General features: G+C 39.0%; 2 protein-coding genes across 2 annotated transcripts; both read right to left on the bottom strand.

Annotated features, from left to right (window-relative positions):
• Positions 1–1,406: 1,406 nt before the first annotated feature.
• jpt1a (Jupiter microtubule associated homolog 1a) lies at positions 1,407–10,341 on the bottom strand. The gene is made up of 5 exons (XM_069167897.1): positions 10,120–10,341; positions 7,369–7,511; positions 3,725–3,822; positions 3,397–3,424; positions 1,407–2,957 (listed from the first exon to the last, which is right to left on the bottom strand). Exons 1-5 carry the CDS (start codon positions 10,173–10,175, stop codon positions 2,824–2,826), a joined length of 459 nt encoding a protein of 152 aa, XP_069023998.1. The 5' UTR covers positions 10,176–10,341; the 3' UTR covers positions 1,407–2,823.
• Positions 10,342–11,010: 669 nt separating this feature from the next.
• Positions 11,011–15,415, bottom strand: LOC138208895 (small ubiquitin-related modifier 2-like). Its single transcript, XM_069167106.1, has 4 exons — positions 15,218–15,415; positions 14,066–14,197; positions 13,268–13,339; positions 11,011–11,522 (listed from the first exon to the last, which is right to left on the bottom strand). The coding sequence occupies exons 1-4, from the start codon at positions 15,386–15,388 to the stop codon at positions 11,457–11,459; spliced, it is 441 nt and encodes a 146-aa protein (XP_069023207.1). The 5' UTR covers positions 15,389–15,415; the 3' UTR covers positions 11,011–11,456.
• Between the last annotated feature and the right edge of the window lie 122 nt (positions 15,416–15,537).

Raw genomic sequence — 15,537 nt, forward strand, 5'->3', positions numbered from 1 at the left:
TTGGTGGACAGCCATTTTCAGGTCTCTCCAGAGATGCTCAATTGGGTTTAGGTCAGGGCTCTGGCTGGGCCAGTCAAGAATGGTCACAGAGTTGTTCCGAAGCCACTCCTTTGTTATTTTAGCTGTGTGCTTCGGGTCATTGTCTTGTTGGAAGGTGAACCTTCGGCCCAGTCTGAGGTCCAGAGCACTCTGGAAGAGGTTTTCTTCCAGGATATCTCCGTACTTGGCTGCATTCATCTTTCCTTCAATTGCAACCAGTCGTCCTGTCCCTGCAGCTGAAAAACACCCCCATAGCATGATGCTGCCACCACCATGTTTCACTGTTGGGATTGTATTGGGCAGGTGATGAGCAGTGCCTGGTTTTCTCCACACATACCGCTTAGAATTAACGCCAAAAAGTTCAATCTTGGTCTCATCAGACCAGATAATCTTATTTCTCATAGTCTGGGAGTCCTTCATGTGTTTTTTGGCAAACTCTATGCGGGCTTTCATATGTCTTGCACTGAGGAGAGGCTTCCGTCGGGCCACTCTGCCATAAAGCCCCGACTGGTGGAGGGCTGCAGTGATAGTTGACTTTGTGGAACTTTCTCCCATCTCCCTACTGCATCTCTGGAGCTCAGCCACAGTGATCTTTGGGTTCTTCTTCACCTCTCTCACCAAGGCTCTTCTCCCACGATTGCTCAGTTTGGCTGGACGGCCAGGTCTAGGAAGAGTTCTGGTCGTCCCAAACTTCTTCCATTTAAGGATTATGGAGGCCACTGTGCTCTTAGGAACCTTGAGTGCTGCAGAAATTATTTTGTAACCTTGGCCAGATCTGTGCCTTGCCACAATTCTGTCTCTGAGCTCCTTGGACAGTTCCTTCGACCTCATGATTCTCATTTGCTCTGACATGCACTGTGAGCTGTAAGGTCTTATATAGACAGGTGTGTGCCTTTCCTAATCAAGTCCAATCAGTTTAATTAAACACAGCTGGACTCCAATGAAGGAGTAGAACCATCTCAAGGAGGATCAGAAGAAATGGACAGCATGTGAGTTAAATATGAGTGTCACAGCAAAGGGTCTGAATACTTATGCCCATGTGATATTTCAGTTTTTCTTTTTTAATACATTTGCACAAATTTCTACATTTCTGGTTTTTTTCTGTCAAGATGGGGTGCTGAGTGTACATTAATGAGAAATAAAATGAACTTTTTTGATTTTAGCAAATGGCTGCAATGAAACAAAGAGTGAAAAATTTAAAGGGGTCTGAATACTTTCCGTACCCACTGTAAGTTCATGTGAAGCATCAGCAGCGAGTTAAATGCAGTGTCTGGCTTCATAAGTGTTTTTGATGCAAAATGTCCCGTGAAATGCTCCAAACTGACCCGTTACAACTATTCAGTGATCATACACACACGCAAATATAATTCAAGGTCAAAATTGATATTTAATGTTAATTTCAACTTGTGCCATTTCTTGAATTCAAATTTCCGCAGTGACTTACATCCAGCAACAGGAATTGGTATAGGATGCAAACAGACATGTCTTGCATCATAAACATTAAAAAAAAAAAAAAAAAAAAAAAAAAAAATGACACCACAGGAAAGACGTATCATGTACCTGAAATGTAGAATTTTTCTTGCACGACAGCTGGTGGACTAAGCGGTCATGCGCGTAACTCAACAGAAGAGAAGCAGGAGGGAGTTTTGGTTTAAAGAATGTCACATGAAATGTACAAAAAGATTGTTCTAGATATCCAGTAAGCAGGAATATTAACAAATGCATAAGGGGTTAAAACAGTGAAAAAAAGGCTGGGCTGTCATAAGGTCACTTGTCAAATCTAGGATGGGTTTACCAGAAACACTTTAGAGTCAGGACCAACGATACACCATCGATTTGCAATTGAAAAAAAAAAAAAAAAAAAAAAAAAATGCTTTTTGTGATACTGGTAGGATGCAATATGGAAACCCAACCTTGTTTGATGTTGTAGCCTAACACATAAACAGGCGCACTCTAGAGTAAATTTTTGAGTAAATTTTACCTATAAAAACACGGGGCACTTGAAACCGGCACTGGGGTTACAACAATCTAAGGTTAGTGACTACAATATAAAAAAAAGGCTTGTTCCAACTTTGTTACCCGACATGGGACCTACAGTACTCATCTGAAGATAAATGTTTGCATCTTTCAGATCACAATTACAGTAATTTATGTGGATCCTATGTGGATAATAATAGTATTATCAGTAGAAAGATTTCAACTTCATGCAACAACAGTACAACAATTGTTCCACAAAAAACCCCCCAAAAAACAAAAAAAACCCGGTTAAACTAAAAATGAAATCTTCACAGTTGTGTTTCTTCTCACATTCATACGTTACAGACCGGACATGCATGCAATATGGGCCAAACATGAACACGGAGCAAAAGATTTATTTTCCTTGCTTGTGTTCTTTAAGCTGCTTGTATAATCACCAACAGCTTGTGCTGTTGCAATAAAGTTAGGGGACATTTACCATTGTTGGTATGAGAAATGTGAGCCTTGTATCCTTCCCGGCAGGGCTAATGCATTTCAGGGGTGAAGGCAGACTTTGAACCATATACATAGAAATACATAAAGTGCTTCTGTCAAAATAAACAAACAATAAAAACAGTACAAAACAGTTTTCAAAAAAGAGGTATCAAAACAATGCACTTGGGGATGTGGAGGACACTGGTGTCTGCTGGACATCAGAGGATTCCTGTGGTACAGACAAATGGGCTGGGGATTCTTGTTTTGAAAAAAAAAAGAAAAAGAGATGAGTTCAGAGACGAGTGGAGGTAAGGAGGGCTTGTTGAGCGGCATTCAACCTAGGATGAGGCTGGACTTTCCCCCCGGGGGATTTCGGCGGCCGGATGGTACTCCTGCGACAGGTTCCTCAGCATGAGGGCCTTCCTCCTGCTGCACTGGAACGACTTCAGGCTCGGCAGCACTGTTTTCTAAACACAGACATCAGAACATATAATGATTTATAATAATAAATACGGGAACACGCCCTTCTAAAGACACACATGATGTGGATGTGACGGTCTAAGTCAAAATGTATGTTTTATCTTCTTTTCAAATGTCCACACAGATTTAGGTTTTATTTATTTCTCCGTCGACCCATTTTTGGCATTCCTGCTGCCAATAAAGTCGTTCATATTGAATTAACTATTAACGAAAATCATGGACCCGCTGTTATTGAAATTGCTCAAAATCCTGAGCAAAAATAATATTATTTACTTCCCTATCCATTTTTTTCCCTCCCTTTTTCCTGTGTTCTGTTCTGTTATAACATTATGCTCAAACGTGCCAACAGGTAGAGTTCAGGGAGATACTACGAGCTTTCCAAGTACTGTAAAACGGGGTGATGTGATGAGAAACACGGGTGCTTACCATTATCACGTACAGAAATTTCTCCATCCTAATAAATACAAGCAGAACAGAAGAGATCAGTATTTAACATTGTTTAGACACAAAAAGAGTCAGTCTTGATGGGAAAAAAAATACATGTACTGATTAATGAAATTTACATAATTATTACCTAAAAATGTCTCGTGCTTTGTATATACAAGCTACATTTGTGGGATGATAAGGGAACTTCAAGAAAAAAATGATTATTCTTCAAATCATTTGGACCTCAGTTGTTTCCCGTCTGTGTTTGGTTGACTACAGGTTTCACTTCTTTTCTTTTGGAAACTTGTGATCAGGGGCATGATCTTACTGTGGCTATGGCGTCTCCGAAGTGATTGGTGGTTTGGTTTCCTCCTCTCCTCAGGGGGGCTGACGGCTCACCGCACAGCACACCTGTGGGCTTCCCACCTGGAAGAGCAAGGGGATAAGACAACATCCAGTAAACACTGCGTTGAGCTATTTCAGTCTGGACTAAAGTGCTGGACACTGGTCGGGAGACCAACATTACCCTCCCTTGACACTGCCAGAGTGTTGAACATAGGGACTGTTTTAAAGCCCCATCAGTGGCAGCTGAAAGAACATCACAACTACATATCACTAAACAAAGATATCTGAGGATTAGAGCCTGAAACCTGCTCTGAGACAAAGGGACCTTCGAGTTTCAGATAACATAAGTGGACAAATACTGCAGGCTGCAAACCCTGTCTTAAAACCATTTTGCCATATAAAACCTCCATACTGCTTTCTTAATAGATAATATATAATAATTGTAATAACATACAATTCATACAGGAGCTCTGATGTTTGCTCCATTTTCTAAATTATTAACTCTCAAATATACCTACAATACAGGCAACCAATTCACTGTGCAGCACCAAAAGCCTGAGATGTGAAGCCTACACACTGATTTAAATCAAGTACAAATACAAAACAAGTTGATTTTTGGATCACAATTGCATAGACAACGATTGCTAGCAAGTTCAAAATATGAATAGGAATGATCTTCATCAACATGATGATGTTTCAGCCAATCAGATGATCACAGGAAATACAGTTGTTATGTTTGGCTGCAATCTTCACACTAAAGGTAAACATGCAGATGAATGTTCACAGTGTTCGGTATGTGTGGAGTCTCCCCTGAAATGTTTGAAATATAGCAGAGCGTAGTGACTTTCAATACAACCAAACAACTACATTTAATTTAAATTAAACAGTCCAATTATTCTCATTTCGGCATACACATCATGCACACCTGAACATAGGACGATATCAGCCTTGTCCATATTCAATCATGATTATTCTGCAGAAAATTCTAATTCAAGCACGCCTGCTGCCAACACTGACGAAAACAGTCAAAAGCTATTTGACATCCCCCTCCACACACCAGCTTCCCATCCCCTGGAGCTCAGCTATATGGACTTCCTATGCTACTACTGTGTTCAATATCAGAGCTGCATACAGTCAGTGCTTTATACTAGGTATAAAATCAAACAGCCAAAACGAAATTACAGCTTCAACACTGAGAAACTTTGGTTTGATTCATCACATGAATTGGAGGGGAACAATGAGAAGTGAATGTCCCACAAGGGGAAGTACGCAGGAAATGCCAGCCTACTGACAGCTTGAACTTATGACTGACATTTTGCCTGATATTTTTTCTTCCACGCATTCCCTTCTTGCTTTCGATAAAGCTTTATAAGGATTTTTGACTTGAAAAGTATTTGTTACAATCAATCTATTCACACTAATGTTAATTTCTAATAAAAAAAATATGCAATCATGTCATGCTGTGTAGGTGTTTTTCCTTCATTTTCAATATTCTTATTCATAGACCAAAGGTCACCAGAAATGAGCAAAAATGCAAAACATGACATTTTCAAAAGGAGTAACTCTTGCTCAGTTGGAATCTGAGTGGGACTATTACTCATGTCCCAAAGTTTCAACACAGAGCAAGTACCCGCACATTGATGAATAGTTTTTGAATTATTGTGCTTGTCAATAACAATTTCTGTTTCGACTGAACTGCTGTAGTTGTCAAGTATGAAGAAAAGCAGAGTTAGCATGTAAATACCGACTCAGGTATATACTATGATATTATGCAGACTGTGGAATATTCTCTGAAGTGTTGACAATGAAACAGATTGTACAACCACATCTGGGAGAAAATAAGGAAGTCTGACAAGGAAGTCTGACAAGCAAATCTAATGCAAATCCATGTATGTCTGTATGTGCATGACAAAGTGACAATTTTATCATGAAGCTGTAACTTAAGCAGAGAGCACACATTCAATTTTGCGTCCAACTCAGGAAATCGGCAACAGAGACCCACGAAATAAAAAAGTAAAAAATAGCACCGAGTACATCCGACAGACATATTTTGTGAAAGATTTGTTTGTTTAAAAGGAAGTAATTTGTTTGTATGTGTGAGTGTGTGATTCTCAAAGTGTGAATATAGATATATATAATAAAGAACACATTACTTATTGGAACAACAATAAAATAAGTTTTCAACTTACTCCAAAGAAGGATCATAACATACTCAAACAAAGTTATAACCTAACAATTGCAGTCCGAAAGCTCTATGGCAGGAGTGTCAAACTCATTTTAGTTAAGGGGCCACATACTGCCCACTTTGATCTCAAGTGGGCCAGACCAGTAAAATCATAGCATAATAACGCATACATAACGACAATATTTCTCTATGTTTAAATCATTGGTGAAGGTTCTTGGATGATAAACCCTACTTTAAGGTCTTTCTACAATAAACTAGAAACATAAAGAGCAAAAACTCAGACATCAGCCCACTGTTTATCTGCCTGGGCTCTCCTCTGCAGATTCCCTCGCTTTGTGACGCGTTTGACGTCAAATGCATCACAAAGCGAGCAACGAGCTCTTCTGCCTCCGGAGCAGACGTCGCATTTACGCTGTTTTTGAAGCATTTACTGGATCGATTAAAAATAATTACAAAACGTTTGTACTCATAAACCTCCATATTCTCATAGAAATGCAATTTATGTCTTTCTGTAATTTTCACACTTAGCAAAGTCGTCTGGCAGGCCGAGCTGGACACCCTGGCGGGTCGGATACGGCCCGCGGGGCATATGTTTGAGCTCTATGAGAAATGAAATTAGGATCTGCAACTGACTTTTTGGAAAAGGAAGTTGTTTGTGTGTGTTTGTGTTTGTGTGTGTGTGTGTGTGTGTGTGTGTGTGTGTGTGTGTGTGTGTGTGTGTATGTGTGTGGGTGTGTGTGTGGGTGGTGTGTGTGTGTGGTTCTCAAAGTGTGAATAACAGAATTAGATTAAAACATTTTCACTTCCTGTCATGTTTCATTTCTTCTTTTACTCTAATTTTGCTGTCCATCATTCTGCATTTAAAGACGTGCTGGAAATTCTAGTTCTGAAAAAAATGACAAGTCTGAGTTTAAGGCCTCCCTGATTTAGTATGGATCTGGCTCAGACAAACTTGATATGCCTCATGGAAATATTCTTTTAATTCTATAACAAACACAGTGATCTAACAAGGACTTGTGGCAGCTCAAATCTACATAACATTTTCCGATCTGGGGAAACGTGAGAAGAGCAGAATTAGCAGAGAAGCAATTGGTTAAATATATGATAACGCATTGAAAGAGAAACCAATAGATCACTTGGGCACCAAAGCCCATTGTGATATATTGAGTAGCACCAGGGGAAACACCTTCTGTCGTCAGCTTTTAGGGATCATGAGCAGCCTGTGGAGGCCCACAATGAGTTTGATTTAACAGATCAAAAAACCTGCAGTGAAAACTTTGTATGTTGAAAACACAATACATTATATCTTCAAGCCAGTTCCACATTGTAACTGGTTTTGTTTTTAATTTACACCATCCATAACAGATAGGGTAAACTGTCAAAATAAGATGAATATGACAAACTGAGTTACAAGGAATGTTTGGAGGTGAGATAGACTCTACCTGGTGGGTTGTTCCTTCGATTAGCATAGGGGTCTTCTGGCTCAGCAAAAACACTGGAGGCCATCTTGTTTTTCCGGACAGGAGGCTTCCCCTCATCAGCACCAAATGAAATGTTGGAGCCACCACCAGGCGGGCGCAAAACCCTGGAAAGAGACAGATGACACTGTTATCAAAAGCTGGATCATATGGGTGGATTCTTCTGAAGTTTCTTCTCATGAATCTACAATTAATTATCTAAAAAAAAACAACACAAAAAAACCGCTCTGGTTCAGACTAAGGATATACAGTGTTAATCACTGATGAATTATTGATCATTGACAGTAGGTCTATCAATCTCATTTTGTGTCATTGAACAATGTCAACAAAATGTAATGCCATTTTATTAGACAAGATTTATTTATATTATTTTACTAATCAAATTTCTGCTTTGTCAAAGGAGTCTGATGGCTTTGAAGAGAGCGTAGATGTATATAATGGCTACAATTCCGTCAGAAAGGGTGATAATATTCTAAATATAGTGAACGCAAACAGATATTTTTTGTAAAAGGGGGTTCAAATTAGGCCTGTCACAATTATTTGACTGTACCACAATAATTTTTCACAATTATCATTATTGTTTCCATTCATCTGTATAAAACCAGCTGGATTAAACTCACAAAAAATGTCAAATTTCACCACTATTTCTTCAGCGTTTTGCAGCCTTTGATGTTTGACTGGCCCTCCTTTAATGTCATCTTATTGTGCTCTTTCACCATCGTTGAATGGCACATACGTGGAGAATTAGTGCTACCAACTGTTTGTCTGGAGGCGCTTAACTTGTAATATTAGATCAACCCCATTTTATTTGCATTACGGATTTAGCTGTAAAGCCAAGCACCATGGACAATACATGTTTGTTCTTCATAACGTGTACGTTTATTGTTAAACTATGATTAGGCTTGTAGAATACTGTTAGAACAGAAAAACACAATTAACTCATTGATCGTCATTATTTGTATGACATTGACTGTCAACTAAAATTTTATGATTGTGACATCCATAGCTAAAATAGGTTTTGTTACTGACCCCGTCCAAGGCAGTATATTACTTAGCTGCCATGCTGGTACAGCTGCCTGCTTCTCCAAAAAGGGGAGATGTGTGATACAACCCTACTTAATAAAACAAACTGAACTATACCTATAATATGATGTCTACCATTGTTACACTTGCACGCTGCATTTAGTTGAGCTGTGTTGTTTTCGTTACACATAATAATGATTACATACACACATAACAATACAACTGTGTAAAAAAAATGATTATTATTATTTTTTTTTAATATATATTTTTGAAATAAAAATGTCCCTGTGCTTAGCCATGTAAGGTGATGAGGTGTTATGTCTGACATAGCATAATACTAATGTTAGCTTGACGTAGTCGAATTCAGACTCCTCAGTTATTGATTTCAGCAACTAGGATGAGTGAAATTTTTGAAATGGTGATGAGGTCCAAAAAAAAAAAAATCAGTTCAGAGGCAAGTGACAACTATTCAACAAGTACCATCAGTTTTGGGAAGGTTACTTTTGAAATGCAATAGTTTACACATTACTAGTTACCCTGGTAAAAAAATGTTAATTGCTTTATCAAAGTAATGCAATTTATTACATTTGATTACAACCAATCAATGACAAGGCTCAAAATGTGATCATTTGGCCAAATGAATGGAGCCTGTCTACGCAGACAGAAGACAGCGCCAAAATGATCATCATATTCTGCATGTCATCTTTTAACCAAACAGAGTATAGTTGGATGTAATCCCTTTGTAATCACCAACATTGTGAATAGCAACTGTAATTTACTTAAATATTTTGTCTCAGAAACTTTAAGTGATTACAACGAAATGCATTTAGCAATTTAAGTCCACGTAATTAGTGACACGTAACTAGTTACTCCCCAACACTGATTACCAACTTTCAGAAAAGTCATTTATTTAAAACCGTGAATTTTGTTTTAATTTTTTTTTTTTTTTTTACCTGCTTTCTTCGACATTTAACATTCATGAAAGAGAACTGGATTTGCTTCAGATAATTCACTGCATCTTTAGAAATAAAAATAAAAAAATAAAATAAAATGCAGCTTGGGATAATGTCAGGTGTGGCCAGCTGTAGCACGGCCTCTCGTCTGAATCAGGCCATACGGAGGGCAGACGGGAGGACGTCTTATTGTCACTCATCCATGTCGACAACCAATCTGACCATGTACGTGTGCCCCACCCAACTGCATCTGATGTCTCTTGCGGTTTTCTAACAAGAAAAACGAAAAAAAAAAAAAAAAAAAAAACCTAAATGACGGAAACACAATGCACACACACACGCACACGCGGAAATGTGACAGGCCTACCGGTGGTACCGCCACCGGGCCGCCCGGTCAGCACCTGCTAGCGAAGCAGCTTTCTCCACAAAAGGGAGGGTACACGCATGCTAGGCAGCTAGCTGACGTCAAAAAAAAAAAAAAAAAAAAAAAAAAAAAAAAAAAGCTCACGGACCAAACAAGAAGGTGTGGTACCGAGCCTGATCTTTGGGTTTTTCGACCCGCGGCCTCTTTTCAAACCGTTTTACGCATTTAAGTGACAATTACAAGGAGGGGGGGTGGAGGGAGGTGGAGGTGGAGGGGGGGTGGAGAAAACGCATGCTCAAATGTTTCGGAGGATGCTGGACTTGTTGGCTTCATGGTGGCTAACGAAGACGAAACCGTGGGAACGACGCCTTTTACCTTGAGCTGCTTTTAGCGTCGGGCTCCATCCCTTGATATGTCGTGGTAGTCGTCATTTCTGCTCAAAACGGCGCACGCTATTTATAAATCTCTTTCGTCAGAACGCTCTCGAATTACACTTTTTGATTAAGCCGGACCTCACCACCTCATCATTGTCTACACTTGCTGCTGGTTTCCAAGTCAACCTGCCTCCGGTCTGACTGGGCCGGTTTTGAACTAAGCCAGAAGAAGATGCCCCACTTCCGGTACGATTTTCAAGATAAAAAAAACAAAAAACGGAATAACGCGACAAACGTGTCTGTCCAGATCACATCAAGTCGAATATACACCGCGTATAGTATTGCGTAAAACGGAATATAATAATTTACCGGAACACGTGATTTGCTGTACAGGATTTGGTCTTTAGGGTTCGTAACAAAAGTGATGCCTTTGGTTTTAGATTGAAGGCTCATTTCAGTATTTCCGGTCTCTGCTCATTTCTGGACCATCCAAGATGAAGGCGTGGGATGCGATCACAGACTAAATTACGCTCGCAAGTGCACAGCTCCTTTTAGGATTGGATGCCAGAGCATCAATCAATTCTAGGATTGGACACAATTATTTGCAGGCACGTTCTTCATTGATCCTAAGATCAGGTTTTATTCATGTATAAAAATGATTTGGTTTTGTCTCGGTCAAGAGCGCATTACTTATTGGAACAACAATAAAATAATTTTCCGTCTTACTCCAAAGAAGGATCATAACATACTCAAAAGTTATAACCTAACAATTGCAGTCCGAAAGCTCAGTGGGAAATTAAATTAGCATCTGCGACTGACTTTTTGGAACATGGCAGCAGAAATATTAAGATGTGGGAATGATACAAAAAAAAAAAAACACCAGAGAAATATGTAAAAAAAAAAAGACTCAATTTATTCCAATAATACATTTTCATAGTAACAACAGATGTCAGTGAATTTAAAACACAGGCTTACTTAACAATGACAAAATTCTACCTGAACTGAAACAAAAAGTACAAAAAAAACAAACAAACAACAAAATGAATTTATTCCAAATTTTTTAGAAAAAAAAGAAAGACAAAACTTTTTATGTCAAGCTTTTAATTTCTTCAGCACATTAGACTCACTGCAGCTTACAAGTTGTCTACACGGCGCAGTTCAGACGTGTGAGCATAGAGTATGATTAAATGCTAAACCAACTGTGCTGCCGCCTTTGAGCATTTTGTACAAGTATTCCACTGGATGGTATCAACACTGATCATGAGCGTTTGAAGACTGGGTATAACAAAGATATCAGGGACGAAAAGGGGAGGTAGGGATGTTCATAGGAAACAGTCTTTAAAGATTACAGCCTCCGGTTTGCTGTTGGAACACATCAATTGTATCTTCGTCCTCCATTTCTAGCTGTAGGAAAAAGTTGAAATGTTAGTTGAGAGTCTGTTAGTGGAGCTGTACCTGATCTAAATACATACAGAAACGGCACGCCTTTAACACGGCTCCAAGTTGTTCGTAGCTGCTTAATGGTATTAAACTTTCCGCTTTGTCTGTGCACAAGCACCGTGACATATTTTATGATACTGGACAAGGCTGAAATCAAAGCACATCCACCCTCAAATCAAAACTCAAGTAGATTCACAGCGGAGAAACTCCTAGTCATAAAACCATTTTTTTCACTGCTGTGTGATGGCACAGTTTACAAATTTAAGACAGTTGATTCATTATTTCAGACTGTCAAGCTATAAGACATAATTAAGCAACTTCAACTTGGAATGCAAGGTACATTACAGGAAACATTAAGCGCATGGTAATGTAAAACAGCATCCACCTGCAAATACCTTAGTGCCATTTCTGTATCTAAATAACATTTATTTAGAATTATATACAGTTTCACTGATTTAAAAGTATTGTATAGATTAGTTCTGCAATTAGTCAATTAATCAATTAGTTGTTTGGTCTTCAAAATGTCCAAAAATGATGAAAAATGTCAACCAACATTTTCCAAAGCGCAGCTTAAAATGTCTTTTGTCTTAACCAACAGTCCATGACAAAAATAAATTTAGTTTATTCTCATGGAGGACTAGAAGAACCAGAAAATATTGACATTGAAGCTGAAATAAGAATTTTTGCATGATTAATTAAAAGAAATTATAATTAAAAATGAGGGCTCTACGCAAACTTTTTTCTTAAAGAGTGCATGTGCTTCTAAACGAAAATAGAAATCAAGGAGCAGAGCGAAACATTTTCAAGTAACAGTTTATAATCAGACGGTTTATTACATACATATCTATACGGCATCTGTGCAAATATGATGTGAAAGACAGTGGAGGACAATGGAAGTGGAAGGCCCTGGCAAGACACCGGGCATAGATCTTAAAATAATGGCAGCGTTTTAAAACATTGAAACAGATTTTGAGAATTTAACACATTGAAAACATCTTTTAAAACATTGACAGGGCTTTTTAAAAACAAAGCCTTTTAAATAAAATAGTACAAGAACTTTTCAAAACATTTGAAAGTGTTTAAACATTAAAGCTCAAAAATAGCTTTTTGAAAAATAACTAAAAATATTAACTGTATTTTAACAGATGTGTTGGTTCTGAAGTGCAGCTTTTCCCCCCTCACTGTGTGTATGTGTGTGCGCACTAATGCACAAACAACTGTGCTATAGTACATATTATCAAAATCCCACATTAATACAGGCCTACTAGATGCAAAATGTACTGTTTTATTTTACAAAACTAGGCCAAAACCTAGTATATGGCTGGTGTGTGTATTAAACGCTTAAAGGCTTTAAATTTGAAACTTAGGCTTTCGATTTGAAACGTATACAGTCAGGCACGGCATTCAGTCGACCAGTAGTGACGTCTACTGTCAGTCACGTGACATAAACCCAACCAATAATCTAACTTTATTAGTCAGCCAGTGACAGCCATTACATCCATTTACTGGTGATCAACTCATCGCTTATTCAACAGCTGTCTTGTAATACTTGAAATGGTCTACAACATAAAAACTGACAAAGTGTAAATCTGAGCCATGCAACACAAACCAGTAGGGTTCAGGGTCATTACTCTGTCATCATAGCTCATGATAACACAGTGATTCTAAAGGTGCACATTTGAAGGTTGGGCGAGGGGGAGTGACCTTACCTGTGACGGTGTATCTGTTTCATTGATTGGCTGGCCGTCAAATCGAAATCGTATTTGCCTCATTGACAGCCCCTGGGCGGAAAAAAAGAGGAATGTTATGTTTAAACAGTTAAAATCACCTTTATGGGGAAACAAGATGATCTACAGTTTAAGATTTTTGTTTTTGTTTAAGAAGATGTTTTGGTGGAACATTTACACATAGGGAGGTGAGCCCTGCCATTAAAATGGATAAATCCCCACAAAAGACCAAAAGAACCAAGCAGGCCTGCCACATCGTATGATCCAAATCTTTGTCAACGCCTGCTACTTTCAATGTGTTTCCCGTTGTGACAGTGATTCTAAAAACGGTAACACAAAGAGAGCAGAAGGGAAGGAGAATATAGACTAAAATAGTCAGCCGATGATATCTTAACAACAAACATTCTGCAACCACGTAACGACAGAATTGGCAAATACTGTTAAAATCAAAATAGAAAAGAAAAAAAGTGGTTCTGTAAACTTGTACCAAACAAGAGATCATGTTTATGGTTTCAATTTGATTGAAGAACAATGTAAACATGTGTCACAATAACGCGGTATTCGTATTTTCTGAGTGTCTACTATCAAAATGGGAAGAGCAATAAAATGTAATGGGTAATAATCAAAGAAAATACGGACTATTCTTAATCGGGCTATAAAACACGAGGATACTATATTCCTCAACTAAGTCGCCGCTCTCCCATTTGAGAATGGCCTATTTGGGTGACTAGGTTTTTTTTTTTGAGCGGCATTAAAATTGCGTCTCAAAAATGGTCTCACCTGCCGTTCACAGTAAGCTTTCATCAATTTGCTGAGAGGAGTGTGCCTCTTAATCTTAAACTGCACCACTGAGCCATCCTGCCCGGCCACTTTCAAGTTGATGTGCTCATTGTTCTCCGTCTTCACTCCCTCCTGAAAAAGACACAAAACAATTATGCACAAAGACAAAGTTGCTTCAAAAAAAAAAAAAAAAAAAAAAAAAGAGAGCCCACAACAACAAATCCCAAACAATCACTTTTGGGTTACACACAACTATAAATATTGCATACAAGGTGAGATAAAAAATAATAATAATAATAATTCACAGAATGTGAGTGGATTTACTTTTAAAATCAGTCACATGTGCCCGTGACAGGCAGATCTGGGGGGAGGACAACGTGCTCCCTCAGATCAATCAACACAAGGCGAAATTATAACTTCAAACGTTAGCTTTAGCATTAGCACAAGCATGTCCATTGACAATGGCCTACATGTACCAGGATGCCCATCGGCCTACTACCCAGGTTGGAAACGATCACTCGCATCATCATCAAAAACCCAACTTCCTGGGGATTTTGGTGCGAGTCGGTGGTCAGCGCATGAAAACCATTTGAAGTGAACGATTTTTTTTATTTTAGCACAAACATCTAAAAAAAAAAAAAGAAAACATCTGTTCCTCATCAAAAATTTAAATCTGGAAACTCACTTTTCTTTGGTATCTCGCTAAAGTTTCCTGAACATGGAATAACTTCCGACACTTCAAATTACACGTTTATCACTATACGATAGCAGCATTTAATACAAAAAAAAAAAAAAAATTAAAAAAAGAAGAAAAAAAAAAAAGGTGTTGATTAAATGTATCTTAACAAAGATCAGAAAACATAATTTATTTCATTCCTCCGGACTCGGGCGCATTAGCCACATTAGCTTATTATGCTAATTCCTCCCGCTAGCTCGCTGGCTAACGTTAGCTCAGGTCTGAAGCTGAACGCGTTCATCGGAATAACGCGAACGCTTAAAAAAAAAAAACACACACATCTCCACAGACGGCTTTCCACAATATCACCGCTACGGCCGATGTACAAACATTGAGCGCACGCTATAAGAAACCCCCCCCCACACACACACACACCACCATCCTCCACCCCCTCCCATACAAAGTCCGCTCTTCACCTTGGGCTTTTCGTCGGCCATGTCTGCTGCTGTGCCTGTTTGTCTGCCTGCTGCGACTGCGCCTGTCTGGCGCGCAACTTTGCGTCGTCGGTTGCGGTCCTGCGGTGCAGCGCTCTTCTTTGGGAGTTTAACGGCGGCTGCTCCGCAGCTCCGGGGTTGCATTACCGCCATCCTCAGGACCACGTTGTCTCCTGCACGCACCATGTTGTTGCAGAGTTTCCCCCCCCCCCAACCTTTTCCTTCAGAAAGCTGACCACGCACTTTCCTGCCTGGGCCACTTCAACCGCTCTCCAGACTTTTTTTTTTTTTTTTTTTTTAAG

This window comes from Embiotoca jacksoni, unplaced genomic scaffold (assembly GCF_022577435.1).
Source record: "Embiotoca jacksoni isolate LCO1_2020_lvr unplaced genomic scaffold, fEmbJac1.0.p SCAF_4, whole genome shotgun sequence".
NCBI lineage: Eukaryota > Metazoa > Chordata > Actinopteri > Embiotocidae > Embiotoca > Embiotoca jacksoni.

What these genes read in the sequence shown, in the direction of transcription:
- jpt1a (XM_069167897.1), bottom strand. Translation starts at nt 10,175, where the DNA reads ATGACGACTACCACGACATATCAAGGGATGGAGCCCGACGCTAAAAGC. An exon ending in GACGCTAAAAGCAGCTCAAG is followed by an intron (nt 7,512 to 10,119) that starts GTAAAAGGCGTC and finishes GTCTCTTTCCAG; the next exon opens with GGTTTTGCGCCCGCCTGGTG. An exon ending in TCGGAGACGCCATAGCCACA is followed by an intron (nt 3,425 to 3,724) that starts GTAAGATCATGC and finishes TGTATTTATTAG; the next exon opens with GATGGAGAAATTTCTGTACG.
- LOC138208895 (XM_069167106.1), bottom strand. Translation starts at nt 15,388, where the DNA reads ATGGCGGTAATGCAACCCCGGAGCTGCGGAGCAGCCGCCGTTAAACTC. An exon ending in TGGCCGACGAAAAGCCCAAG is followed by an intron (nt 14,198 to 15,217) that starts GTGAAGAGCGGA and finishes TGTCTTTTTCAG; the next exon opens with GAGGGAGTGAAGACGGAGAA. An exon ending in AAACAGATACACCGTCACAG is followed by an intron (nt 11,523 to 13,267) that starts GTAAGGTCACTC and finishes TTTTTCCTACAG; the next exon opens with CTAGAAATGGAGGACGAAGA.